Source organism: Gallinula chloropus, assembly GCF_964237585.1.
Source record: "Gallinula chloropus genome assembly, chromosome: 23".
NCBI classification, from domain to species: Eukaryota; Metazoa; Chordata; class Aves; order Gruiformes; family Rallidae; genus Gallinula; species Gallinula chloropus.
Genome location: NC_140108.1, coordinates 5,696,643 through 5,722,620, shown reverse-complemented (window position 1 = coordinate 5,722,620; position 25,978 = coordinate 5,696,643). Strand labels below are relative to the sequence as shown.

General features: G+C 47.0%; 2 protein-coding genes across 2 annotated transcripts; both read left to right on the top strand.

Moving 5' to 3' along the window:
• Nucleotides 1-6,256: 6,256 nt before the first annotated feature.
• On the top strand, nucleotides 6,257-19,763 carry LOC311200288 (msx2-interacting protein-like; the record flags this gene model as incomplete). The annotated part of the gene is made up of 6 exons (XM_084274489.1): nucleotides 6,257-6,313; nucleotides 6,719-6,844; nucleotides 7,409-7,522; nucleotides 10,448-10,548; nucleotides 12,963-19,684; nucleotides 19,738-19,763. Exons 2-6 carry the CDS (start codon nucleotides 6,809-6,811, stop codon nucleotides 19,761-19,763), a joined length of 6,999 nt encoding a protein of 2,332 aa, XP_084130615.1. The 5' UTR covers nucleotides 6,257-6,313; nucleotides 6,719-6,808.
• Nucleotides 19,764-19,894: 131 nt separating this feature from the next.
• On the top strand, nucleotides 19,895-25,973 carry LOC311200549 (msx2-interacting protein-like). Its single transcript, XM_084274811.1, has 5 exons — nucleotides 19,895-20,895; nucleotides 21,379-21,792; nucleotides 22,546-22,740; nucleotides 23,193-23,351; nucleotides 24,142-25,973. Exons 1-5 carry the CDS (start codon nucleotides 20,044-20,046, stop codon nucleotides 24,271-24,273), a joined length of 1,752 nt encoding a protein of 583 aa, XP_084130937.1. The 5' UTR covers nucleotides 19,895-20,043; the 3' UTR covers nucleotides 24,274-25,973.
• The last annotated feature ends 5 nt before the right edge of the window (nucleotides 25,974-25,978 follow it).

Below are 25,978 nucleotides of genomic sequence, written 5' to 3'. Positions count from 1 at the left end.
TCGGGTTTTCGCTCTTTTACTGGCATGGCTTTATTTTCTCTCCTCTCCCAAAGCGACCCTGAACTTCCTTCTCAGGGGACAGAGGAGTAGGAGGAGAGTGTGTGGGAAAGACCCACACAGCTCAATATCAACTGGATGGGAAAGGGTTGTAATGGGAGGGTGAAATCAGGAGAGTTTCTCATGTTTATTATTACTTCTGCATTTTTGACCTTTTTTGTTTGGCTTTGTTTTTGATCTGGGGTGTTTTTTATATCCTCCTTCGTTTGCAAGCATTTTGGGACAGACATCACTCTCTTCTGCACCTCCTAATATAACAGGGACAGAGCCCAGGGGTGTTTAGTACTGTGCCACAGCTCTCGTTACACCAAGATGTTCAGAGGAAAAAAACCAGCAGTTTTCTGGAATGTTTTAAGAAAAATGACTGTGTCAGTGTTACCTTCACTGTACCCCACAAAAAAGGAGCATAGTGGAAGAGGTCACAAAATCAAAGCATGAAAATTGATTAGATGTCTGAAACAGTTACCCTCAGAAAAGAATAGAAGATGTTAAATGGTTTAACATAAGGAGGGAGTATAAGAAGCCTATGAAATCATTCTAGATGGGAAAAAGAGATAATCTTCCTCATCATTTTTCAGATAATGATGTGGAGAGGAACATAAAAATGAAATGGAAAGCAGCGGGTTTAAAACTCGACGAGGTTATTTTCGTACGTGGCAGATCTCTCCCCCTCCAGCCTCCGAGTTAAAATTCCAGCAGAATTTTTTTAGAGCGCTGCTCGTGTAATGGAGAATGAGAGTCTCCAGGGTTATGTCAGACAAAATTATTTTTAGCCATGTTATAAGCCCTTGTGCCTCGGGGAAGAAATCAGCCACTGAAGAAGATGACGTGTCCCCACTGGGCAAGCTTTAATAACATTATTCTCTGTATTTCTTGCTCTCCTGCGAAGCATCTAACGATCTGCACCGTCAAGAGTTGGTGGACTAGATTGACTCTCTGTATGATGATCTAATATGCAAATCCTGTTCTGCTGGAGTTATTGTTTGTAAAAAGATGTTCCCTGGTCTGAATTCTTTATGCCCTGAAGTTGGCCGTTGAGGCTGAGCTTGCAAATGGTGTTTGCTGGTTTTTACACCTCTACACAGGTTATTCTCCAGCAGTTGATGGGGAAGAAAACTTGCTGTGATGTTCTCACGTGAGATTTTTATAGTGGAGGTTGGGTTCTTTTTGTGAAGATGCTCAGGAGGCAGTAAAGAGAACTCTGGGGTCAGCTCTCAGATTGACAGCAGCACCTGAGAGCATGATAATATTTCTTTTTCATACATAAGAGCACTGGGAGGGATTTTTAGGCTTCAGCAGACCTGCGTGTACCCTCTCTGTATTTCTCCAGTCTTCCCACACGGCTCCTAAGCTGATACAACATTGTATTACACTTAATTAAATCTCTGCCATTGTCACGGTGTGTAACAGGATCTATCTGACATTTTACCCATATTCGTTTCCCTGGCTGTCTCCTCTGAGGGCTCTGTAGAGGAATATTTGTAGAATGACTCTAAATTCCTGCGTGTAACTGGGCTGTGTTACAGAGGCAGGGTTTTCTGCATCAGACAAAGGACAGAGGAAGGCCTGTAGACAACCAGAAACTCCTGACATTGTGCTTTTTAATGAAAATACCCGTGTCCTCTGGTCACTTTGCATCTCCATGCACTCATCTCTCCTTTCCTTCGTCCTGTTTATAGCAGTGACTCCAGCAGCAGCTCGAGTGACGAGTCCCCGGCACGGTCAGTTCAGTCTACGGCTGTCCCAGCGCCCGCCTCCCAGCTGCTTCCATCTCTGGAGAAAGATGAACCCCGCAAAAGTTTTGGGATCAAGGTTCAAAATCTTCCTGTGCGCTCGACAGGTAAATTCATCTGGGGGAAGTGAAGTAGGAAAGGAGGGAACAGGAAGCAGGTTAGGGACTGGTTGAATAATCTGTATCGTGTCTTTGACACGGCAGCCACGTGCTGCATCCAAGGATGGGATTCTGTCTCTGCTTCTGCCTTGGGTTTTGTGTGATGGTGGGAAAATTGCTTCATTAGTGGCCATCTGTGAGCAATCCTGCAGGTCCCCAGCTTGAGTCCCTGGGCTTGAGCACTTAGAGCTACCAGAGCTGGCACATCCAAACAGCAACGTGGATTTTCCCAGGGGAAAACCTGAAGCATCTCTCATTTTTCACTTAAAACTTGGGCCTTTTATTCTCACCCTGTTTCACTTTCTTATTTAATGCAAAAACTTCAGGGTTTTCTGTTTGTAGTGTTGAGTGCTGTAAAACACCCGTGAGCATATTCATAACAGCATTGAATATTGTGTGGTAAATAATGCAAGAAAGCACTCAGAGAGGAGTGTACGTGATCACACCCCCTTCCCTGTGCTGAATGCAGGAGAGATGCCACAGAAAAAACCAGCATGGGATCATTTGTAAAACAGTTTGTAACATGATTCACGGATACGAAGGCACTGGCTGAATTGAAATAATATATATAGACTTTGTGAGCAGCACCCTCACAATGTTAGTGCTCTTTCTGTAGGTTTAATTTCTGTAACATCTCTTGAAGTGACATGATGCTGAGGCAAATGCCCCACAGATCCCAGGCAGATTGTGTGGTCGTGAGTCAGATTCTGCAAATTCAGATGAATCTGCTTAGTTACCTTTCCATATGGACTGAACTGAGGGCTTCAGAACTTCCATCTCTGCTCCGGGTGCCTCAGCCTGGCTTTGGAAAGCTGCTCTATGCAGTACCTGTGTGGGGTTATTAATGAAGTAACACTCTCTATTCCTTCTTCATCTTGAATTGGATGTCTCTTAGAAGTAATAACCATATGCTGTCAGCTTCAGCAATGTAAAAATGGGTTTAAAAGTGGAGGCAAAGGAAAAGGTCAGCCAGAAGGTTTTGACATTGGCAACGTTAACACCCAGAGGTAAAATGGCACCTTGTGACCACCGAGATTTGGGTTAAACTGGGTGAAGTCACATTTCCAGAGGAAGATCAGATTTCTTCCTATCGTACAAGATGCTATTAAATAAAATAACATTTAAACCCCCCCCAAAATAGGGTGTTTTGTAGTACTAATGTTTATTTGTTGCTTTAGATACAAGCCTTAAAGATGGACTTTTCCATGAATTCAAGAAGTACGGAAAGGTGACATCGGTGCAGATTCACGGGGCTTCTGAGGAGCGGTATGGACTGGTGTTCTTCCGACAGCAGGAGGACCAGGAAAAAGCACTAAATGCCTCCAAAGGAAAACTCTTCTTTGGCATGCAGATTGAAGTCACAGCCTGGATAGGACCAGGTAAGGTCAATCCTCAATCCTGTTCTTGGAGACGTGTCTGCACTGAGCATATTCACAGGCTATTGTGAAGAGGCAGCACAGAAGTAGGAAATATTAAAACTCCTTTTCTACAGAAACAGATTTTAAAGAAACTGTGAAATCCATGGGAATAAATTCCAGAGCAAGAAGAATGGATGCTCTTAGGTCAGGGAGAGAGTTCCTGTCTGAAACCTCAGAGAAGGAACCCTGCCATCCTCTCAGACAGTGAGATCTGCTGGCTGTTGGAAGAAACAATCTCATCTTCCATGTGCCAGAGGAGCAGAAGCCAGTGGGTGGTGTAAGCGTAGCACTGAGTCCTCATGGGCTTGTTTTTCTGCTTTTCATTAAAGCATATAACAATGGCATCATTTTTGAAGCTAAGGCAGCACAGCCCAAATGACCGACCAGTGCAAACTGTAGCACTGAGCCACGTGGTTAAATCTTGAGTCAGTACTTCAATTGCTTGTTTAAAAATTGATCCCTGAAAACAAACTTCTTCCACGTGATGTTCCCCGAGTACAGCGAAGCCTGATTTGAATTCATGCATTCAAGCAGTAATACTTGTTAAAAGGAGTGAATTTCTAGTTAAAGGAGTGAATTTCTAGAAAAGCAGTCAGCTGCCTTTCACCTGAGGATGCTCGCATTCCTCAGCGCTCACCCTGTGGTGTGATGCAGAGATTTCAGATTGCACATCAATAACAGTTCACACTGTGTATTTTTGTCAGAGACCTTGGTTACTCATTCAGATCGTATCTGCTCGTCAGGAAGTAGACTTGAACAAACAAATCAACATGAACCCAACCCACATGAAAAAACACCTCTGCGCATTACAAATTTCTTGCTCTCTCTTGCTTCTAGAGACAGAAAGCGAGAATGAATTTCGTCCTTTGGATGAAAGGATAGATGAGTTTCACCCAAAAGCCACCAGAACTCTCTTCATTGGCAACTTGGAGAAAACAACCACCTACCATGACCTTCGCAACATCTTCCAGCGCTTCGGTGGAATAGTGGTATGTGAATCCTTCCTACGATATAAAGCAGCATTGCTTGTTCTTGCTGTAGAGACCTGTAAAACCCTACGTGCAGCAGTAATTCATAGTGTCAATGACAGATAATTCAGTCTATATAAAAGTCTGAGTCATTCATCTTGCTGGAATATACCTGAAAGCTTTGCTTTGCATTTGGAGCGATATCTTTGCACGCTCGTATAGAGGGGAGAACTTAGCAGTAGAAACAGCCCTAGGAGCATTTACAAGAAACGTGTCTTCTCCAAGCTTGGAGCGCTTGCAGAAAAGCCTGGCTGGGTCGTCGGGATGTAAATACGCCTGGTGCTGTTTTCATGTTGAATCATTTCAACTCTCTGAAGTCTCAGTTCCCCTGTTGATTCCTGAAACAAAGGGTTCGGTTGCTGCCTGGGGAAGTAGCCATCGGCGGTCACAGCCTGCGCCCTGACAATGGGGCAGAGGCGGCGCGGAGCAGACGGATTAGTGATGACACATGTGGGATTTGGGGTTTCAGCTGAGCAGGCTTATCTGAAGGAGATAAAGCAGCAGTCGCCCCCCTCCTCCTCTCACGCCACCCTCTATCAAGTCGTATCAATACTGCACTTGAGAGAAATCTTCCAAAAAAAAAAGGTAAAACCCACCCACAGTGAGTTCAGTTAATTGTATCTGTGCTTCTGCACTGATAGTTCATGTACTCACTGGCATCTGTGGCCGCTAGTGAACGTGCTGTGCCTTACTCATTCTGTTCTGAAACCATTTTTGTAACTGTTGAGGCACCAGTCACGTCCTGGGAGCACCATAAGTACTTCCCCCCAAGAAGAAGGGGAGGTGTTCTTCCGTATTCGATGTGGACAAATACAACGTTGACATTTTGTGATGTCTGGCAGCTCTTCAGCATCCAGCCTCCCCTGTATCTTTGACATCAACATCTGATTTGTGAATTCGTACCCTGTCTGTGGCTTAAACCCTTTTCTACTGTTCTACCAGCAGAGCTGTCCCGATGAAGATGCTTATCACTAGTAGCACACTGCCTTGTTAAATTGTTTTTTCTCTGAAGTAGCACTGTCCTGTCAGCATTATTAATTGTGCAGAATCGAGCAGCAGTGCTGCCTTGCACAGTTCCCCTGAAAACTTACATGCTCAGGTGCAAAAGGGACCAGCTTTGTAACCTTTCCAGTGGGTAATGAGCGAAGTAATGATGTTTTATTTGCCTGTCAGACAGAATTGCTTGCCCAGGGTGAGTGGTCAAGTGTAATTTGCCATGGTTGCAATCGTGCTACTTCAGACACTTGGAAATGTAAGTCCTCTGTTAGTGTTCCACTTAAGTCATTAGGCCAGGGTTGTAGAAGTCTAAAGAGTTGTGTAAATCTCCCTGTTTACTTCTGTTTTCCCAGTTAAAGAGCTCTTGGGTGAGACCATATCAAACTACTGCCTCGTCCCTAAATTTATTAACCATGAAATTAGTCTGTCCTGCATGTAGGAACATTGGTGCTTAAATTCACGTGCTGGCCTTGGCATGGAACTCGCAGAGGAAACTTGTGCTGTTTAAACAAATAAAATGAAACACTCCACCTTCTATTTTCAGCTCAGAATGAATCATAACATCATGAGTTTCTTCAGAGGCTTTCGGTACATTTGCCCAGTACTAATGCTGAACCTGAATGTTAACCAAATGTCAGCTCCCAGCTTTCCTGGGTTTTTGAAACTGATTAAAGTCAGTCTTCATGAGGTTTTTCGTAGCCTTCTCGTGACTGTGCTTACTTTGAACGGGCCTGTGGTGGCTTGGGATCAAATACCAGCAGCGATAGAAGTTGAGAATCCTTTTTTTTTTGCCTTTGCAAGTGCCAAGATGGTTCAAGGGACGAGTCCAGCATCACTTTCTGTTTCTAGGAACAGGACGGATCATGTTTATTTGGAAAAGAAACCCCACTTGCCTCTTGGCTCAGAAATGAGGATTGGAGCAGGTTGTTTCCACTTGAGCCTTCACAAGCAAAAATTAATCTGTATTTCTTTGATTCTGAGTTGTCTCTTCATGAGATAATATTAACAAACTAAAGCTACTGTTTGTTGATCAGGTCAGGCTTACTTCCACGGGGTTGAATTTTAAATCTGTGTTATGAAGAGCTTCCTCTATCAGTGGTGAGGATTTGGTTTTGCTATTGAATGAGACAGATCAGAACAGGGAAATTTTAAACTGCCTCCTATTGTTTAAATCTTCTCTCTGAAGAAAATAGTAATTAAAACAGTGCTTGCTGTGCCATGTGTCTCAAAAAAAACCCCAACCTAATCCATTTAGCTCTGATCAACACTGTTAAATGTCTTTCAGCCATTCTGACTGCCGTTGGTTTTGGTGTGTTTTTTTTCCCCAGGATATCGATATTAAGAAGGTGAACGGTGTTCCTCAGTATGCATTCCTGCAGTACTGTGATATTGCAAGTGTGTGTAAAGCAATTAAGAAGATGGATGGGGAATATCTTGGAAATAACCGGCTCAAGGTAAAGAAATCCCCCCATGGACTCCATCCTTCTCCTTGATACCTTCATCATAGGCTATTTCCCAGCAGCGTGGTTGATGGAAGTAAGATGTTTTTTAACATGTAGCTCCGATTAGCCCACGATGCTTTCAACCACCACCATAATTGGAACTAATCAGCATTTTCTATTGGCTATCTCAGCAATGAGCCCCAGGATTGAGTAGGCTGATGTTCCCTGGCCTTGAAGGTCCACGTTTGGCGAGGCCGTGCAGGGAAGCCGTACCGGTACTGCTGATAAGCAGAAGCTGTCAGTCCCCCAGAGCTGTCAACACATCACTTTTCAGAAGCTTTCAAATTGTAGAAGAAACAAATGTTGTCAAACACTCTATTTGTTTAAGCATGCAGAATTATTTCCATTAATTGCCATTTGATTTTTGTCTTGCACCTGCGCGAGGTGCTAATTTTAGAACAACCCCCTACAAACGACTCGCTTTCTCCTAATAACTCTTTAATTAGCCGCGCGCTGCTCAGTCGCTTTAACGCTCCTGAATTGTTACTGATGGAAGTTCTGCCCTTTTGTGTTCAGCTGGGTTTTGGGAAGAGCATGCCTACAAACTGCGTGTGGTTAGATGGGCTTTCTACCAACGTTACGGATCAGTATTTAACTCGCCATTTCTGCCGATACGGGCCTGTGGTAAAGGTAGGTGGGGAGGCTTTGGTGTGTGGTTTGAAGTTGTTACTGTCTTCCTTTCTTCCCATCCTGTCCTTTCAACCCCCGACTGTCCAGGGCTTTATAGCTCAGATAGAGAAATTGCTCTCTGGGGTGTTAATTTGGCCAACTGGGCTCTGTAGCTTTTACAGCCTGTTGATGGGATATGCAGAGCACCCTATTTTGAATGAGCCGAGGTAATGAGTATTGGAAACCGTTTGTTGCTCTTGTGCAGTACAGTCTCTCCCCAACAAAATTCTCTTAACATTGGAGAAACAACAGTCTAATTACGTAGTTACACTCATTCATGCTAATTACATAATTAGGCATAACTATGTGGGGTTTTTTCCTCAGCAGACCAAAAAAAAATGGACTTTTTAAATGCAGTTAGGATAGTTATGCTGGCCAAAGTATGTAAAAGAAGAGAAGATGATGGTGCAACATACCCATATCACACAGTGGAGCACGTTACCTGCCCCCACTGTGGGTCACTACTAGAGGTTTATGCATATGCTTAAAGTTAAGCGTGTGAGTCGTCCCATGTATTTCTCTTGGACATTAATGTGCTTAAAATTAAGCAACATGTGTAAATCTTTGCAGGATCTGGATCTTGCCTCCTTAAAGGACTTTTGTGGGTTTCTGTTGCAGCATTGCTCTTCTTTATTGTAGCTGTTGTTGCTTGAATTACAAGTTTGACGTTGCTAAAGGCGATTTGGAAATTGGGCATTTGGCAACTGACAAGTGGTACTGCAGAGTGTGATAACAAAAACTTGTTTCCATTTTGGGATTGAATGTTCCCTTTACCTTTTTTCCCCCCTAAAACACATTGGAATTTTTTCAAAAAAAAAAAAAGAAAACAAACCTAAAAGTAAACAAAGAGAAACTGCAAAACTCAGTCACCAAAGGAACAAAAATAAAGAAGTAAAATACAGAAAAACAAAATAAAGGCATAATATACCTCAAGCCACAATATCCACAATTCAAAGCAGTCCCGTGTCCTTTTATTGTCTCTTCATTACAATATGCCTCATCAGAAAAGCCTGGAAATTCACCTTGCTAAAAATTATTTTCTTACTGGTATCCTCATGACTTAGGATTTTGTTGGGACTGACATTAAGTCCTGTGGATGAGGCTCTTATTTGGTTTTTGTTTTGTTTTTTTGTTTTTTACAGGTGGTGTTTGACCGCTTAAAAGGCATGGCCCTGGTTCTCTACAATGAGATTGAATATGCACAAGCAGCTGTAAAAGAGACCAAGGGGAGGAAAATCGGTGGGAATAAAATTAAGGTGTGCAGAATGACCTCCAAAACAAACCAAACAAACAAAAAAAAAAGAGAAACAAATTGCATTTAGGCCTTACCCCTTAAATGCTGGCATTTGCAGACCGCCAGGCAAAACGAATCCTTAGTGGGACACCCATGTCCCAGACATCAAAAGGCTTAAACTCTCTATTTTTTTGATACTCGGCTTATCAAGATGTTAGGGTATCTTAACTGTTACTTATAAAGCCTTCTCCAGTATTCTGCCGTTTGTTTCACTGAACTTGTCTCTCTCAAGCTCCTGAGTGTTGGTGTCCGTGTTACTACCTCATTTACCCAAATCCAAGGCCAAAGTTTTGTCCTTCCTGGTAGAGAACTGAAGCCTGAGGGTGTGATCTCCTCTGGGATAACACATCCCTGCCTTTCAGCTGCTCCCTGCTGACATCCAGGCTCTTGACCTGGCTGAGGCAATCAGCGGTGGCTTGCACGCCGTGGCTTGGGGGGGTACAGCAGCTCCTCTTGCGTTGGCAGCTCCTTTTAACAGCAGATTTAAAATACAATATATTTTTAAAAAAAAAACTAGCTAGAAGGTACTTTCTCCTGGAGCAACATTTACAGGGATGTCTTGGATTTGGGTGAATGCGGTAATACCTGTTACAACTGTCCCATTGGTTCCACTAATTGGGGATGTAAGGTGTCAGCCAGCCCTCTGAATTATCTTCCTCCTCCTCCTTTCTTCTCTCCTAAAGAGTGAGATTTCAATGATTTTGATGCATGAGCTCTCTCATCTGGTGTGTTAACGTAGCAACTTCACACCCCTTGGGGTCAGGAGTTGGATATGCCGTAGTCTAGTTTTATAGACAATAAAATGTGTGGTCGTTTCAAAGTTTCCTCTCTGGTGTTTGTGGGTCTTGCCACTCAAGCAACTTTGGAATAAGCAACCCCCATGATGTGTGTGTGTGTCTGTGCTCCACTGCTGTGGCTGTACAAATGTCTAGGTTGTTTTTTTTAAAAAACAGAAGGAACTAGAATGTTTACAGAACGGCATTATGTGGAAAACACGTAGCTAAATCCATTCTAATCCTTAATTTTTTGCACAGCTATCCCACTAACTTCTTAATACTGTCACCCGAGCTAGAAAGCATCAACTGAGTAGCTAGAAGAGTGTGAGCTGCAATTCAGGAGGCTGGGTTCCTATCCTGTCCCTGCCTTGCTATATAACCCCAGGCAAACAATGTGGAGCCTGAAATAGATTAATGATACTGACCTGCTATAGCACTGCATCGAGATAAAAGGGACCTTGGAACCATAATTGGAATTGTAGTGCTAGAAACATCAATACCACGATAATAATGTGTATTTTTCCTGCTGCTTTACTGAACAGAAACCTCAGTCTGGCAGCGTGAACAACATAAGCCAGCAAGGAGGTGGTTGTATGGCTCCACACAGCTACGCTGAGTAAAGAGAGAAAGGTCTTGATTCCTGGGGGTGCATAGGGCTGGTCCTGAGAAGCAGTTTGACCTTTTTTCACTAAATATTATCATCCCCACTTCCAGTTCTGCCTCCCATCCATCTTCAGCCTGTGCAGCAGGCAGTGAAGTGGTGTCAAAATGGGACATTTCCCTTGACTGAACGTGATTTTACCCTTTGTTTTTCAGGTGGACTTTGCAAATCGGGAAAGTCAGTTGGCATTTTATCATTCCATGGAGAAAACGGGTCAAGATATCCGAGACTTCTATGAGATGCTGGCAGAAAGAAGGCATGTGTCTGATAACCCTCATTACAGTATTTTTAATTGCCCAGCCTTGTCCTAAGTGCAATAGAACTTTCTTTGAGGTTCTAATTACTAAACAAACACTTGGTTTTGTTCTGCTCAACTTCACCTCTCTTTCTAAAGCTCTGTTAACAGCATTTTACTGTATATTCATGATATTCTACCTTTTCATTTTCTTTTTGGAGGGTGGTCAGGCTTAACCCCTGCAGAGTAACACAGACAGGATATCGCACATCCGAAGCACAGCCGATGATTGCAATTCATCCTTAGGGGGAGGTTTTGGCTATCTGTGTGATCTGTGTGTTTAGTGTCTGGTTACTGTGATGGGTCACCAGGACACAGTTGTGAGTCATTTGTCTTTTCCTAGGCATGCAAAGAGTAGCATATCTGTCATGCCTTCCTGCACCCTGGAGAGAAATGTGTATGTTAACGCTGTGTATATACTCAGATAAACCACAGCAGCTCATCTCTTGAGCAGAGAGTAAAATCTGATCTTCCACTTGCCCCGTTCCAACAGTTTAGTTTATTAACTTGATGGAACAACAAGATACAAGTCAGGCTGCAATTTACTTCATTTTATTTTTTCTTTCTTTCTCTGGTTGACATGAAAAATGTCTTCTGTGTCTCCAGCATCTGTCGTGATGGTGTCTGGCTGTTCTGACTGTGCTGCAGAGGCATGTGTTCCCCCTGCACATCCACTTATCTCTGCAGACCCTCACTGGGAGCAGCCTGGCAGAAGCACCCTGCATTTTGTGCTCCTTTTTTTTTCCTGCAGTGGCATTATCTGTGTTTTTATTACAGATGACTATGGTGAAGGCTGAAAAGGGAAGCGTGGGTGCATTTTTAATACCTTCAGAGGCTGGCTTAAATCGTTAGGGTTCTGGTTAGCTATGAGTAAGCTCAGCATGACACTGATTGTACCTGTGAACTAGATAAATTCGATGGTTTTCTTGCAGCAAAATAGATTGCTTTTAACATATATGCAAAATTACTGGATTTAAAAGCAAGGGAGATTGGGAAATCAGCAATCAGGATTTTACATAATGAGAATAAATGTGTGCATTGCGCGGCACTTGCCAGATGTTGTGATGTGCCAGCAAGCATGCAGGAATCATTCTTCTGAATGACACCAAAGTTCAAAAAAGTGCATTACTGGATGTTTTTGAAGGCACAGGAGTCAGCTGGGCTTGTCTTCGCTGTGGAATAATTCAGAGTGGAGCACTGATTTCTGGAACAACATGATACTTGGGTACACGTTAGGCTTGTTTTTCCCTTTTCTCTCATTATGCTCACACAGTCGTTACGAGGTGCTTAGAAATAATGAATCATAGAGTGATTGAGCAAGCTCTGCAGTGAGTCTTACAACTCTGCATCTTCTGGTCCTCCTCTGAGCTCCTCCTGGCACTTCGTGGTCCCTTCCAGTGATGCCAACATCTGCACTACCAAAGTTTTCTTAGGTCATAGTTGTAGCCAAGACCCAAAGGAAATAAAAACCACCAAACAAAACACCATGATTAATTTTAACTTCACAACTGCCTTTTGCAAGGTCCCACTTCACTCACAGGATGAGGTTTTTGCCTCTTGTGTTTTCTTTCTCCGTGTTCTTTTTCAATTTTTGATGTTTCTGAAGAGGTGGAAGGTGCCAGCTTGGAATATAAAACATAAACTGTGAAGCCAAATAAACGTATGTGCAAAACACAGTAATGCTGGAGAATTGGAGCACCAGCTATGTGCCACCCTCTGCTGAAGAGGAATGTTCAGTGTTAGAAGTGGCTTATTTTTGCTGTTCAGAGGTACTGAGGAGATAATAAAGCTAATTGCTTGGCTTATTTTACCCAGTGCCTCCCAAGAATCCGCCTGTTCTCAAACAGTAGCCTGATTTTCTTTGATTTTTGTTGTTGTTGACTTGATCTTAACTGTAAATAGGTGATGTCAGCATGTCATGCGCAGCCACAGATCTGATCTTGGAATGAAATGAGCACTTACCACGTTACTGCTTAGTAATGGAGAGGTTCTGGCCTTGAGTTTTGACTTGACTCATGTTTTTGGAGGTTGTCACCGTGACAGGCTGCACGTGGGCACGCAGGCAGGCGCTGCGTAGGTTTTACCTGAATTTAATGCAGTATTTGAATAGGGCAAAAAAATGAAGCAGTGAGAGTGGTGAGAAGATACTTAGCATAGCCATCACAAGGTGACCACTTAACTGCAGACAGTATTGGGTAAACTAATAGTGTTTCATCCACCAAGTCGTGGTTAAACCTCTGAATGCAGCTGGGTATGCTTGCCTTGTTGTGTCTATAAAGGAATGGTAATAAACCGATTCCCCTACATAGCAAGGAACGTGGTGACACAGTATGCTGGTTGAGAAGGAAAACTAATCTCTTTATTCTTATCTTTAGCAGAGATGAAAGAAGAGGATCTTACGAGTATGCCCCTGATCGTACTTACTACGAGACCGTTCGGACTCCGGGGACGTATCCTGAAGATCCTCGGCGAGAATACCCAGCTCGAGGCAGAGAATTCTACGCAGAGTGGGATCCCTACCAAGGAGACTACTATGACCCACGATACTACGATGACCCACGGGAGTACAGGGATTACAGAGGCGATCCGTACGAGCAGGACATCAGGGAGTACAGTTACAGGCAACGGGAGAGAGAGCGGGAGAGGGAACGGTTCGAATCCGACCGGGACAGAGACCACGAACGGAGACCAATTGAACGGAGCCAGAGTCCAACGCACTCCAGGCGTCCCCAGAGCCCCGGAGCGTCACCCTCACAATCAGAGCGTCTGCAGAGCGATTCAGAGAGGAGGATTTACAGCAGATCATCGGATCGCAGTGGCAGCTGCAGCTCTCTGTCTCCTCCACGATACGACAAGCTCGACAAAGCCCGCGTGGAGCGCTACGCAAAAAACGAGAAGGCTGAGAAGGAGCGTGCGTTCGACCAGGAGAGAGTCGACAAGGAGAAACGCTTGGTGAGAAAGGAAAAGCCTGAAAAGATAGAAAAGGAGAAAACTGAGAAGCAAAAACGAAAAGCAAAAATCCATTCGCCCAGCTCCCAGTCCTCTGAAACGGATCAGGAGAATGAGAGAGAGCCCAGCCCTGAGAAACTGAAGGGCAATAGTAAACAGAGTAAAGAGAGAGGTGACAAAGAAGGGACGGCTAAAAACCGCCTGGAATTGATGCCCTGCGTTGTGTTGACCCGGGTCAAGGAAAAGGAGGGGAAGGTTATCGATCAGCCTGCTTTGGAGAAACTGAGAGCAAAGCTTGACAATGACACTCTGAAGTCCCCGCTCCTTGAACAAAAAACACAGACATCTCAAGCTGAGCAAACCAAGTCTGAGCAGTCTAAACTGGAACCTGTCAGAACCAAGGTACAAAAAGAGAAGGCCCTCGCCAGTCACGTAGAAGTGGTGGATAAGGAGGGAAAAGTGAAACCCAAAAAGCACTTGAAGACAGAGCAGACTTCCGAGGGGGCAAATGCTGTGGATTTAGACAAGTTGGAGGCTCGTAAAAGGCGTTTTGCTGATGCAAATCTGAAGCCTGATAGGCAAAAACTGGAAGCAAAGAGAAGCAGCCAAGATGAGGAAGACGCACGCGTGGTTTTGAAAAAGCAGCTTGATGCAACTGCTTCGTCTAGAGAAACAGCAGCGGTAAGGGAAGGAGAGCTGGAAAGAAAACCCCTGAGGAAGGAGATGCTGAAAAGGGAATCTAAAAAACTCAAACTGGAAAGACTTATTCCTGTTACTAGTCCCAAAGAAATTCAGGAGACTCTTGCTGTTGGCGGGGTTGGCATGCGTCCCACCCTGGATTTGCAGGCGAGGTTAATGGAGGCAGCTGATGAGCCAGTGGAAGTTCAGGAGCTCTCTTCTAAAAAACCAAACCCCATAAAACCCCAGCACAAACAGGTACAGTTACTAGACGACCAAGGAACAGAGAGAGAGGACTCCAGGAAGAATTACTCTGGTCTTTCTGAAGACACACCTGAACATAAGCTTGGCCAAGAGAAACCTCAGTCGACTGATACAGAGGAGAAAATTGGCATTGACATCGACCACACGCAAAGCTACAGGAAACAAATGGAGCAAAGCCGCAGGTTAAAACAGCAGCTGGAAATGGAGATTGCAAAGTCTGAGAAGTTTGGCAGTCCAAAGAAAGATGTGGATGAATATGAAAGACGGAGCCTGGTCCACGAGGTGGGAAAACCTCCGCAAGACGTTACCGATGACTCTCCGCCGAGTAAAAGGAAAAAGACTGACCAGTTTGACTTTGAAATTAGCACTAAACGAGAAAGAAACTACCGAAGCTCTCGTCAGGTGAGTGAGGACTCCGAAAGGACGTCCTGTTCCCCTAGTATCAGACACTTCCCTTTCCATGAAGATGACGACACACTCGATTCTCCGAGGCTGATGCCCTTAAAGGAAACCAAAGAGTCACCTAAAATAGAAGAAAAGGGTCTTTCGTACTCCAACATGACTGTGAGGGAGGACTCGCTGAAATTTAATCCTTATGATTCCAGCAGAAGGGAGCAGATGGCAGAAATGGCTAAAATAAAACTATCTGTGCTGAGCTCTGAAGATGACTCGAGTAGGTGGGAAACACAAGTGAAGCAGGAGCCTGGTAGAGTTGATATCAGCTTTCCAAGCAGCATCGTCAAAAGAGACAGCATCCGCAAGCGATCCGTCCGAGACCTGGAACCCGGGGAGGTGCCTTCAGATTCAGATGATGACAGTGAAAACAAACCCCATTCCCCAAAAGCCTCGTCGTTGCTAGAGAGTTCCAGGTTGTCTTTTTTATTGAGGGACAGGGAAGAAAAGTTACGTGAAAGAGAGGAAAGACTGTCAAGTTCCTTAGAAAGAAACAAATTCTACTCTTTCGCCTTGGACAAGACAATCACACCGGACACAAAGGCTTTGCTTGAGAGAGCTAAATCTCTGTCTTCATCCAGAGAAGAGAATTGGTCCTTTCTAGACTGGGATTCAAGATTTGCTAGTTTTAGAAACAACAAAGACAAAGAGAAGGTTGACTCAGCTCCAAGACCCATCCCTTCGTGGTATATGAAAAAGAAAAAAATCAGGACTGATTCAGAAGGGGGAAAACTGGATGATAAGAAGGAAGATCACAAAGAGGAGGAACAAGAGAGACAGGAACTGTTTGCATCTCGATTTTTGCATAGTTCCATCTTTGAACAGGACTCCAAGCGCCTGCAGCATTTAGAGAGGAAAGATGATGATCTGGACTTCATTTCTGGTAGGCTGTATGGGAGACAGTCTTCCTCTGATGGGACTAACAGCGCGGCTGATCTGGTGCAAGAACCAGTGGTTCTCTTCCACAGTAGGTTTATTGAACTGACACGTATGCAGCAGAAAGAAAAGGAGAAAGATCAGAAACCCAAAGAGGTGGAAAAACAGGAAGATAAAGAAAACCGTCCAAAAACACCAGAAACGGTTCCTGACAGTAAAGAACCAGAACACAAAACTTCCTCGGTGGTTGGTCCCTCCTCGGGTGCTGTCGTACAACAGGAACCAGTGCCAGTTGCTTCTGAGAAGGTAGTGAACGAGAAAGCAGTGGTGGAACCAGCTTCAGTAAAAGAAGAAAAACCATCTGAACCTGCTTCTGCGCCAGAGGAACAAAAACCTTTCCCTGAACTTGCTGCTCCCATCAAAGTTGAACTGCCTGAGCAAACCGACCCCCTGCCAGTCACAGAAGCGAGTAAAGAAGTTGTTGCTACAAGCCTGGCGCTGGAAGAAGACACTGTGTCAGCAGAGCATCCTTCATACTTGGATACCAAGCCACCCACTCCTGGAGCTTCATTTTCCCAAGTAGACATCAGTGTAGATCCAGAACCCGAAGCTGCCCAGTTGATTCCACCTCCAGCCAAGCTGGTTCAGAAGTCTGATGAGGCTGCTGAACCTAAAGAAGAAAATCCTCTGCCTTCTGCCAACGCTGATGCTGGCACCAATCAGAAGGTAGAGGCGGCTGCCGAGATCCTGCCGCCTGTTTCTGACAACGACATGGAAGTTGAAGCTCCGGTTGTTGTAAAAGACAAGAAGTCCTACAAGAGCAAACGCTCCAAGACCCCAGTGCAGTCGGCTACAGCTAACGTGACAGAAAAGCCCGTCACGAGGAAGAGTGAAAGAATTGACCGTGAAAAACTCAAAAGGTCAAGTTCTCCTCGTGGGGAGACGCAGAAACTCTCTGAATTGAAGGTGGAAGCGGAGAAGGTTTCGAGGAATGCTGCTAAATCTCCTAGTTCTGCTGCAGAGCCAGAAAATGTGGAGCCGAGCTTGCCGATAGGCCGGACCCGGCGCAGAAATGTAAGGTCGGTCTATGCTACCACAGGGGACAATGAAGGCCCCTCTCCGGTGAAGGACTCCATGGAGGTCACTAGATCCACCAGGAAGAGAGTGGAAAAGGAACCACAGGAAACGGTGGCAAGCGTTCCTACAACCCCGAGGAGGGGAAGACCTCCAAAAACACGCCGTAAGCCGGAGGAGGACATCTCACCAATAAAGACAGAGCTGGTACAGCAAGAGCCAGAGGAGACTGAAAGTAAAGATTCTGTGGAAGCCCCTAAGCCTACAGAAGGTTGGAGGTCTCCTAGATCCCAGAAGGTAACGCACGGTCACTCCTCTGCTGCTACCAGCCAACAGGGGAAGAAAGGGAAGAATGAACCAAAAGCCGATACTGTGCCTGAATCTGAGGATGCCGCTGAAAGAAGTGGCCAGGAATCGAGTGCTGGCGACAACGGCAGTAAAGCAAAAGCCACTGAGAAAGAACTGGCAGTGAGCGAGCAGAAACGTGATCGGAAAGAACTGGATGTGGAGAAGAACCAGCTAGAAATCCCCACGGTTGAGATCACTGAGAAGAAGCCGGTGCCAGAAAAGGTTACGAAATCCAAAAGGGGAAGGTACAAAAATACCAAAACGGTGGTAGATAAAGCATCAGTGTGTCTCAAAAACGTGGAAATACGCCTCAATGTGGATGAAGTCAAGGGCGCCTTGCGACCAGCCGATGAGGAGACCGAACCGGTGGCGGTGTCTCCGGCCAAACTGAAGAGCCCCCAAAAAGAGGACATCTTGCCACCCCACTTTGCTAAGAACGAGGTAGAAGATTCATTCCCAGAAACGGAAAAAGAGGTGATGAGGGAACCAAAGCAATCCCCTGAGGCTGCCCAGCTGGCAAAGCAGATCGAACTCGAGCAGGCCGTGGAGAACATCGCAAAGCTCACCGAAACTCCTCCGTCCATTGCTGCCTACAAAGACCCGGCGGCAGACGTGCCTGAAGTGCGTCAGGAGGAGGAAGGGGACAAACCTGCGCATCAGGCTAGTGAAACAGAGCTGGCAGCAGCCATCGGCTCCATCATCAATGATATTTCTGGGGAGACTGAAAGCTTTCCTGCACCCCCGACGTATCCGGCTGAATCGGAAGCTGAAATCCCCGCAGAGCCCTTGGTGCTCCCGTTGCCTCGGGAGGAGATGGAACCTGAGACTGATCAGGCAGTGAATAATATCCTAGAAACTGAGGCTGCCGTTGAGCCCACGGTGCAGCCGGTTCCCAGCTCCACCCCATCAGCGGTAGAGACAGAGAGCAAGGAGGCTGAAGTCAGCTTCAGTGAATCCTCCAACTCCGCGCAGGAGGCTGAGACCTTACAGGAGGCTGAAGTTGCTCGGAAGGAAAAGGGCCGTCAGAAAACCACGCGGCAGAGACGCAAAAGGAGCACGGGCAGAAAGGGTGACGCTGCTGAAGTCAACACCTTTGAGCCAGAGAGACCGCAGAGCAAGTCACCCCCTGCCACTGAAGTAAAGACAAAACCTGAAGAGGCCCCGAAGGAGGAGAAGCAAACTAAAAGTGCAGCTCAGGTGTCTGTAGAGCCAAGTGTTCCTGATGTCAGCAAGGCTGCAGCTGCTGACGTGGCCACGCATGAAGCTGTCGCCGAGAGCAGCACCTCTCCGAAAGCACCCCCTCCGGCTCCTCTGGACCTGGCCACCCCGCTGGTTCCCATCGACGAGGGGAGCCAGAGTGGGTTCAAGATACGGTCACCCATGGAGAACGCGCCCATCACGCCGCCGAGTGCCCCAGCTGCAGCCCTTCCTGCCGCCCCTCCGGCAGCAGCCAAGCTGCCCACCCCTGCGCCTGCCACAATCGTCCCCCTTCACTCTGGCGCTGCCAAAGTGCCAGAGTGGATGGTGAGGCACGAGGAGTCCCGTGCCCGTTCCACGCCCCCGCCCGCTCTCCCACCAGACACGAAGGCTTCGGATATCAATACAAACTCTAGCACTTTGAGGAAGATCCTCATGGAGCCCAAGTATGTCTCAGCCACAAGCATAACCTCCACACACGTCACGACGACGCACGCCGAGCCGGTGAGCGCACCTCGTTTGGATGAAACCCCCCTTCACCCCGCAGTAGAGGCCATAAAGCCTGTTTCGGAGGAGAAGCCGGCAGTTCCTGTCACAAATGCCTTGGACCCACCGGCAGCCGAAGCACCAGTGTTCAGTGAGAAGGAAAAGATAAGTACTGTGATTGCTCCCAAAGCCACTTCGGTTATCAGCAGGATGCCCCACAGTGTGGATCTGGAGGAGGCTCCGAGGATCACCTTGGTGAAGCAAGCTCCCCAAACCCAAACGTGTCTCGTCAACGCCCCCTCGCCGAAATTTAAGCAGAGGTCGAGCACAAATGATAACAGTAGGTTTCATCCGGGCTCGATGTCTATTATTGAGGAGAGGCCTGTAGAGACTGGGTCCAGTCCAGGGCTGCGCGTGAACACCTCGGAAGGCGTGGTGCTTCTGAGTTACTCGGGGCAGAAGACGGAAGGTCCTCAGCGCATTAGTGCCAAGATCAGCCAGATTCCCCCTGCCAGCGCTGTCGACATCGAGTTTCAGCAGTCTGTATCCAAGTCTCAGATTAAACAGGAACCTATCACGCCGTCTCAGCCGACGCCGAAAGGCTCCCAGACCTCGGCAGGTTACGGGACTGTTTCTACCCATTCTTCTTTGGTACTGGGAACGCCACCTTACAACACGTCGCCTGTCATCTCCTCCGTTAAACAGGAGCGCACTGCGCTGGAGAAGTCCGACGCGTCCCACCTTTCTGTCCAGACTCCAGCATCTCAGCCTGGTAAAGTCCTCACACAGACTGTAAACACTCCACCTGTACTGGTCCACAACCAGATGGTTGTGAACAAAAAACTCTCTGATCCAGCCGCTCTGAAAGTGGAGACCAAGACTCTGCAACCTTCCAACTTGAGTCCTGGAGTTAGTCCTCACCACCCTTCCCTCTCTGGGAAGATGCATTCAGAAGCAAACCACGTCAGCTCGGGACCCAGCACCCCAACTGACCGGGCTATTTCCCATTTGGGGGTCACCAAACAGGAGCCGCACTCGCCGCGTACGAGCGGCCACTCGCCGTCGCCGTTCCCCCGAGCTTGCCATCCCGGCAGTACCTCGTCTCCGGCTTTATCGAGCAGCACCCCTGTCATGCTGGCTCCGGGAATTCCCGTTCCTCAGTACATATCCAGCATGCACCCTGAGCAATCGGTTATCATGCCCCCTCACAGCGTAACGCAGACTGTGTCCCTGGGCCATCTATCCCAAGGGGAGGTGAGAATGAACACCCCTCCTCTCTCCGGCATCCCTTACGGCATCCGCCCAGAAGCGCTCCACTCCCCCAGAGCTGCTCTGCAACCCCAAATCGAGATCAAACCTCAGCGATCCAGCACACCCCAGCCAGCTCCCATCCGAGACATCGTCATGCCTCCTCTGTCTTCTCAGCACGCCTCCGAGGAGGAGATGCACTACCACCACACCACGGTGTGCAGGGGACCGGCCCCCGTTCAGTCCGACGTGCTGGTGATGCAACCGGATTACCGCATGCACCCCACGGGCATCAGGCTGGACCAGTACAACGTTCCCCGGGACGTGAGGATGATCATGCACCCGCACATGGCCGCCGTGGGCGAGCACCACTCGGAGACGAGACAATCCCGAACGCCCGAAGGGGCTGTGAAAACTCCTCCTGTTAGTAAAACCCCACAGCCCGGAAAGGAGACGCCAAAATCCTCTGAAGGCAAGATGGCACACTCTCCTCACAGCGAGCCCCGGCTCCTCAGCGTCCCCTCTAGCAGCCAGCTGCCTGGACTGCCTTTGACGCAGCCGGTGGTGGTACCGCACGGGGTACAGATCATGCACCCCGCGGGGAGCTCCTTTCACGATTACCGGTCGGTCTATGGCGACATGAGGAATTACCATACGGCGGCACAGCTCGGGCATCCTCAGTTTCCGGGTGCCTCGCCGATTGGGTTGCCTTCCCGGAGCATGACCCCATCTCAGGTGAGAAGTAAAACCCTTTCTTCTCCTACCTGAAATCTGGAGCTCTCTGGGTTAATGACAGCCCTGGTGCAGCTCTGTGTGGCCCCGGGAGCCGAGCTCAGCACTCTGTAGTTAGTCTCCAGGCCCTACTTCAGAGCATAGCACAAGAGCAGCTATTTTTATTTGGGAAATAGGGTTTGGATGCTGCTTAGGGGAAGCTGTAAAAAAAATCTTGTTTGCTTAACTGCACTAGGACTCCAAGCAGAAGGTGGGAGGTGGCCCACTGGTGTCTGGATGTAGAGTTGTTGGGGTGGTACGTGGGTTGAGGATGGGCTCAGGGCAGGCCTCGGGGGATGTGGTTGCAGCTCTTTTTCACAAGTGGCTGCCAGGCGTGGCTTTGGAGGCAGCCTGATGGCATCGTGGCAGCCTTATCCGTGGAAGAACGAGTTCAGATAAGCCTGTAGTTTGAGATCCTCCCTTTTTTCCCTGCCACGTGCTTCCCAGGGTCTGCCGGAGGGTGAGCACTCGCACGCCAGCCAGCCAGTGCGCAGCAAGACTCCCCAGATCCCCCAGGACCCCAAGGGCCCGCCGGCCGCAGGACCCGAGCAGAGTCACCACCCCACTGTAAATAGGCATGCGGCACCCATGGACCCTCACGTCCACCTTCAGAGGGCACAAGCGGACACGGGCCAGACCTCGTACCCTTCACCCGTCGCCATTTCTATGAAGCAGGAGCTTCCGTCGCCGCACCAGCCTCCAGCGGTTCCCAAGCAATCCATGTTCATCCCAACGACGTCGGGTCCCGCCGCCCCACCGGGGCTGCCCCTCAACCGCCCCGAGCCCCAGTCTGCGCTCAAACAGGAGCCGTCTCCTCACCCCGTTTCGCAGAGACCTGTGGATATGGTTCAGCTGCTGACGGTGAGTATCGCTCCAGCCTCCTGCTCCTCACCCAGGGAGAAGTAATCCAGCTCTGGGTAGCTCATCTCGCCTCTGGCACCAAAACACTTCACATGCAGAGGTGGTGATGGATCATCTGTCTGGTTCTGGGGGGCTGTTGCTGTCCCTGGTAAATTTTAGCCGTGTTCCTGTTTACGTGGTGTTTCCAAGTGTCTCTTGGTAAGGCGCTGTTAACACAGAGCAGCGTTGCTCTCCTCATCTCAAACAGCCTGCGGGGGTTTTAGTGTATTAAAGGGAAAAAAAACACCAAACCCCTTCCTGAAATACAGAGACTGAGGAAGAGGAGGGAGATGCTGAAGAACAGGCACAGTCATGGGACTGTGAGTTCGCTGGGCACCGAGTATTTCCCACGTAAACTCCAGCAGCTCTCCTGTTCCTGCTCTTAGTCAGTTCTTCATTTGTAAAAGAGAAAATGGTCTTTGCGGCCACGCTGTGTGGGAAGCGTGAGGCTGGGAAGTGCTCTGATGCTGGGATGAAGGGAGCCACCCAGGCATCTTAGCCAGCCAGAAGGACAAAGGACAGAATTAATGACTTAGCAGGTCCTACCCTGAGCCCGGTGTGGTGCATGTGAGGAGCGATGAGATGTCACATCTGCACGGAGCCCTTGGAGCAAAGCGGTGCTGCCGTAATCACCTGTGAAAGCATCAGAGACGCACGAGCAGCTCAGATGGGATTTAAGTTCCTCTTTAATAATCTTTCTCCCTCTCTTTCTAGAAATATCCCATTGTCTGGCAGGGCCTTTTGGCTCTAAAAAACGACACGGCCGCTGTTCAGCTCCACTTTGTCTCCGGGAATAACGTCTTGGCGCACCGGTCCTTGCCGGCGCCGGAGGGAGGGCCGCCGCTGAGGATCGCCCAGCGCATGCGACTGGAGGCGTCGCAGCTGGAGGGCGTCGCACGCAGGATGATGGTGAGAGGATGGACCTGGGCTGTTGGGAAAAAAACCCTCGGCCAGTTCTTTCGTTGCTTGAATCCCATTATTTTGGGATTCTAGGAACAACCGGGTGATTCCCTTGTCCCAAAGAGTGTGAAAGATGGGATGTGAGCCATGGGTGGGAGGTACTGCTCTGTGCTCGTAGCAGAGGGGACACTGGAGCTGGGAGACTGCTGAAGTCACCTGTCCCTCAGCCTCCAGAGCTGGGAAACCCTCAGCCCTGGAACAAATCCCTGCCGGCTATAACTCAGATGAGTAAGGATGTGGGCATTCCTCAGTCCTTTTCACCATCTCCTGGGCTGGCCCAGCTTTCAGTGCATCCTTTGTTCCCTTCAGAGAAGGTTTTCCACCATGCATAAGGAACGTGTGTCAGGAGCCAGCCTGTTCCTGGCAAAAGCCTTGACTTGAGGACTGGATTTTCTTCGCAGGTCGAGAGCGATTACTGCCTGTTGCTGGCCTTGCCCTGCGGCCGAGACCAGGAAGACGTTGTGAACCAGACCGAGTCACTGAAGGCTGCATTCATCAGCTACCTGCAGGCCAAGCAGGCCGCAGGGATCATCAACGTTCCCAACCCCGGCTCTAACCAGGTATTGGCAGGAAAAGCCCCGTAGATAAAGTAAACCATCAGATAAACACGACCACGAGCCATCCATCCTCAGTCTTTGCTTAAGTGTGTAGTTGAACTGTTTGGGTTTAGTGCTAAAACAACCCCTCTGTGTTCACCGTGCTGCTTCCTTACAGCACCAGTCCCAACACACCGATGTGACCCATAGAATTACCACAAAGCCAGAAGGGAAAACCCCAAACATATGTCCAGGTTGCTCACAGCCCTGTGTCTCTGCCTGAAAACAAACTATACCCATTTCCCAGCTCTCTCTGCACTGGAAGCAGCATCCTCCTTTCTCCCTTGTTACCATATCCTGATCATTCTGGGGCAGGTGGAGTTTTTCTTCCTCTTCCCCACACGTAGACAAAACAGTCAGGTTTTGGCTTTGGTGATTCCAGACCTTGCAGATGTGGTGGTGGCATCGAGAGAAATTCAATCTAGTCCCTGGTTCTGAAGAGCCCAGAACACAGGGTTGGTGGCCAGAGTGATGAGAATTAATGAGAATTGATAAAAAATTATGAGAATTGATGAGAATTAATGGGAATTAATGGCAATTAATGGCAATTTTCTCCTCTCAGAATAAACCCCACCAACTTTGCCATCCCTGTGCCAGCTGCTGCAGGGGTTACAAGCCATTTAGCACCCAAAAACTCACCCGAATGCCCCACTTTTAAACACTTTGATCCAGCCCCTCACCCTGATTTGTCTCTGGATCTGTGGGTTGGGTTTTTTTTTTTGGCTTGACCTTTATTTCCCTCTCTCTCCCACAGCCTGCCTACGTTCTGCAGATCTTCCCACCCTGTGAATTTTCAGAAAGCCACCTATCCCGCCTTGCCCCGGACCTCCTCGCCAGCATCTCCAACATCTCTCCTCACCTGATGATTGTCATCGCGTCGGTATGAGCTGTTCTCTGCTTACTGACTTCTTTCCAGTTCTCTTTTTGTTTTGGTTTTTTTTTTGTTTTGTTTCCAAGGCCCTGCAGCAAAAAACAAACAAACAAACAAACAAACCACCCCAAAAACATTTAAAAAAAAAAACACAAAAAGAAAAAAAAACTCCCACAAAACCCACAAAAAACCCCCAAAATATTAAAATAAAAAGAAAAAAGAGAGAGAAAGGAATGAAAGAAGAAAATGCTGCCAGACTACCAGCCTCCTGCCCTCGATCAAACTGTTGCTGGGCAGCGGTCGCGCTGCTGCTGCTGCTGCCTCGTATGTTTACATATTGCTTTAGCTTACGGACAACTGATGCACTCAGCAGGTGGACTGGTGTGGGGTTTCTGTGCCTCCTTTTGGGGAAAAAAAGAGAAGAAAAAGAAAAAGAAGAAAAAGAAAAAAAAAAGAAAAGGAAGGCTTATTTTTTTTAACAAAAATTTAAAAAAAAAAAAGGAGAAAAAAAAGAAAATAAGAATTTAAAAAAAACAAACAAATAAAAAAAGAACCTGAACTGCCTTTGCACTAAATTAGTGACTTGGACCTTTGCACAGTCGGGAGACACACGCTGTGACGCTCTTGGATGTCTTTGACACACAGTTGAAACAGGCGCCGTGGACTTAAGGAACCGAAGCAACGCAGGACCTGGGGAACCTCTGCAGGAATTTGTGGGTCAAGGATCATTTCACAACGTTCTTCGCTTTCGTTTTGGGTTTTTTTGTTGGTTTTTTTTTAATTCTTTTGGTTTGTTTTTAAAAACAAATCGGATTTTTCTCCGTTGTTGGTTTTATTGCCCGTTGGTTGTTCCAGGTTGGGGGGTATTTTTTGGGGGGGGGTGGGGTGGGGTATTTTTTTTGGTCTCTTGATCTTTTTTGGTCTTTTTTTTTGTTTTGTTTTTTTTTTTGGTTTTTTTTCCTTCATTTGGGTTTATTTTGGTTTTTTTCTGGATGTGAACCTTCCTCTCCTCCACTCGCCCCTGCTGCAGCCGTCTTCTCTTCATCTGGGATGTACAGTTTACACTGAAAATAAAAACAAACCATGGAAAAAAAAATGGACAAAAAAAAAATACAAAGCAGAAAAGGAAAAATAAAAACCAAACCACAAACCACAACAACAACATAAAAGGGAGAGAGAGCTCTTGTCCTTCCCGGTGGGATATGCAGAACTCAGTGGGTGTGTGTATATATAAATATATATATAATATATATAAATATATATAATACTGACTTTAAAAAAGAAATCAAATCCCCACAACATACATTTTTTTTTAATCTGTGCCAAAAAAAAAGAGGAAAAAAAATAAAAAGGAAAAAAAAAAAAGGTGTTTTCAGAGGAAAAAAAAAATCTTATTTTCATACTCAGACTTTGTATTTGTCACCCATTTGTAAGTGCTTCATTTAAACACCCCCTTGTCTCATCAGCTGTGGAAGTGTTATACACTTGTACAAAAGACTTTCAACCCCTCCCGTCCCTCCCCCCTTCCCAACACTTATTAATTTATGGAACTTGGGTTTATTTTGGGGTTTGTTTTTTTTTTTTTGATGGGTTTTATTTTTTGTTGTTGTTTTTTTGTTTTATTTTTTGTTGTTGTTGTTGTTATTTTTTTTTCTCAGCAAAGTTTTGTTTTGTGTGTCCATTGGATTCCAAACTTTATTAAAAAATACAAAACACCTCG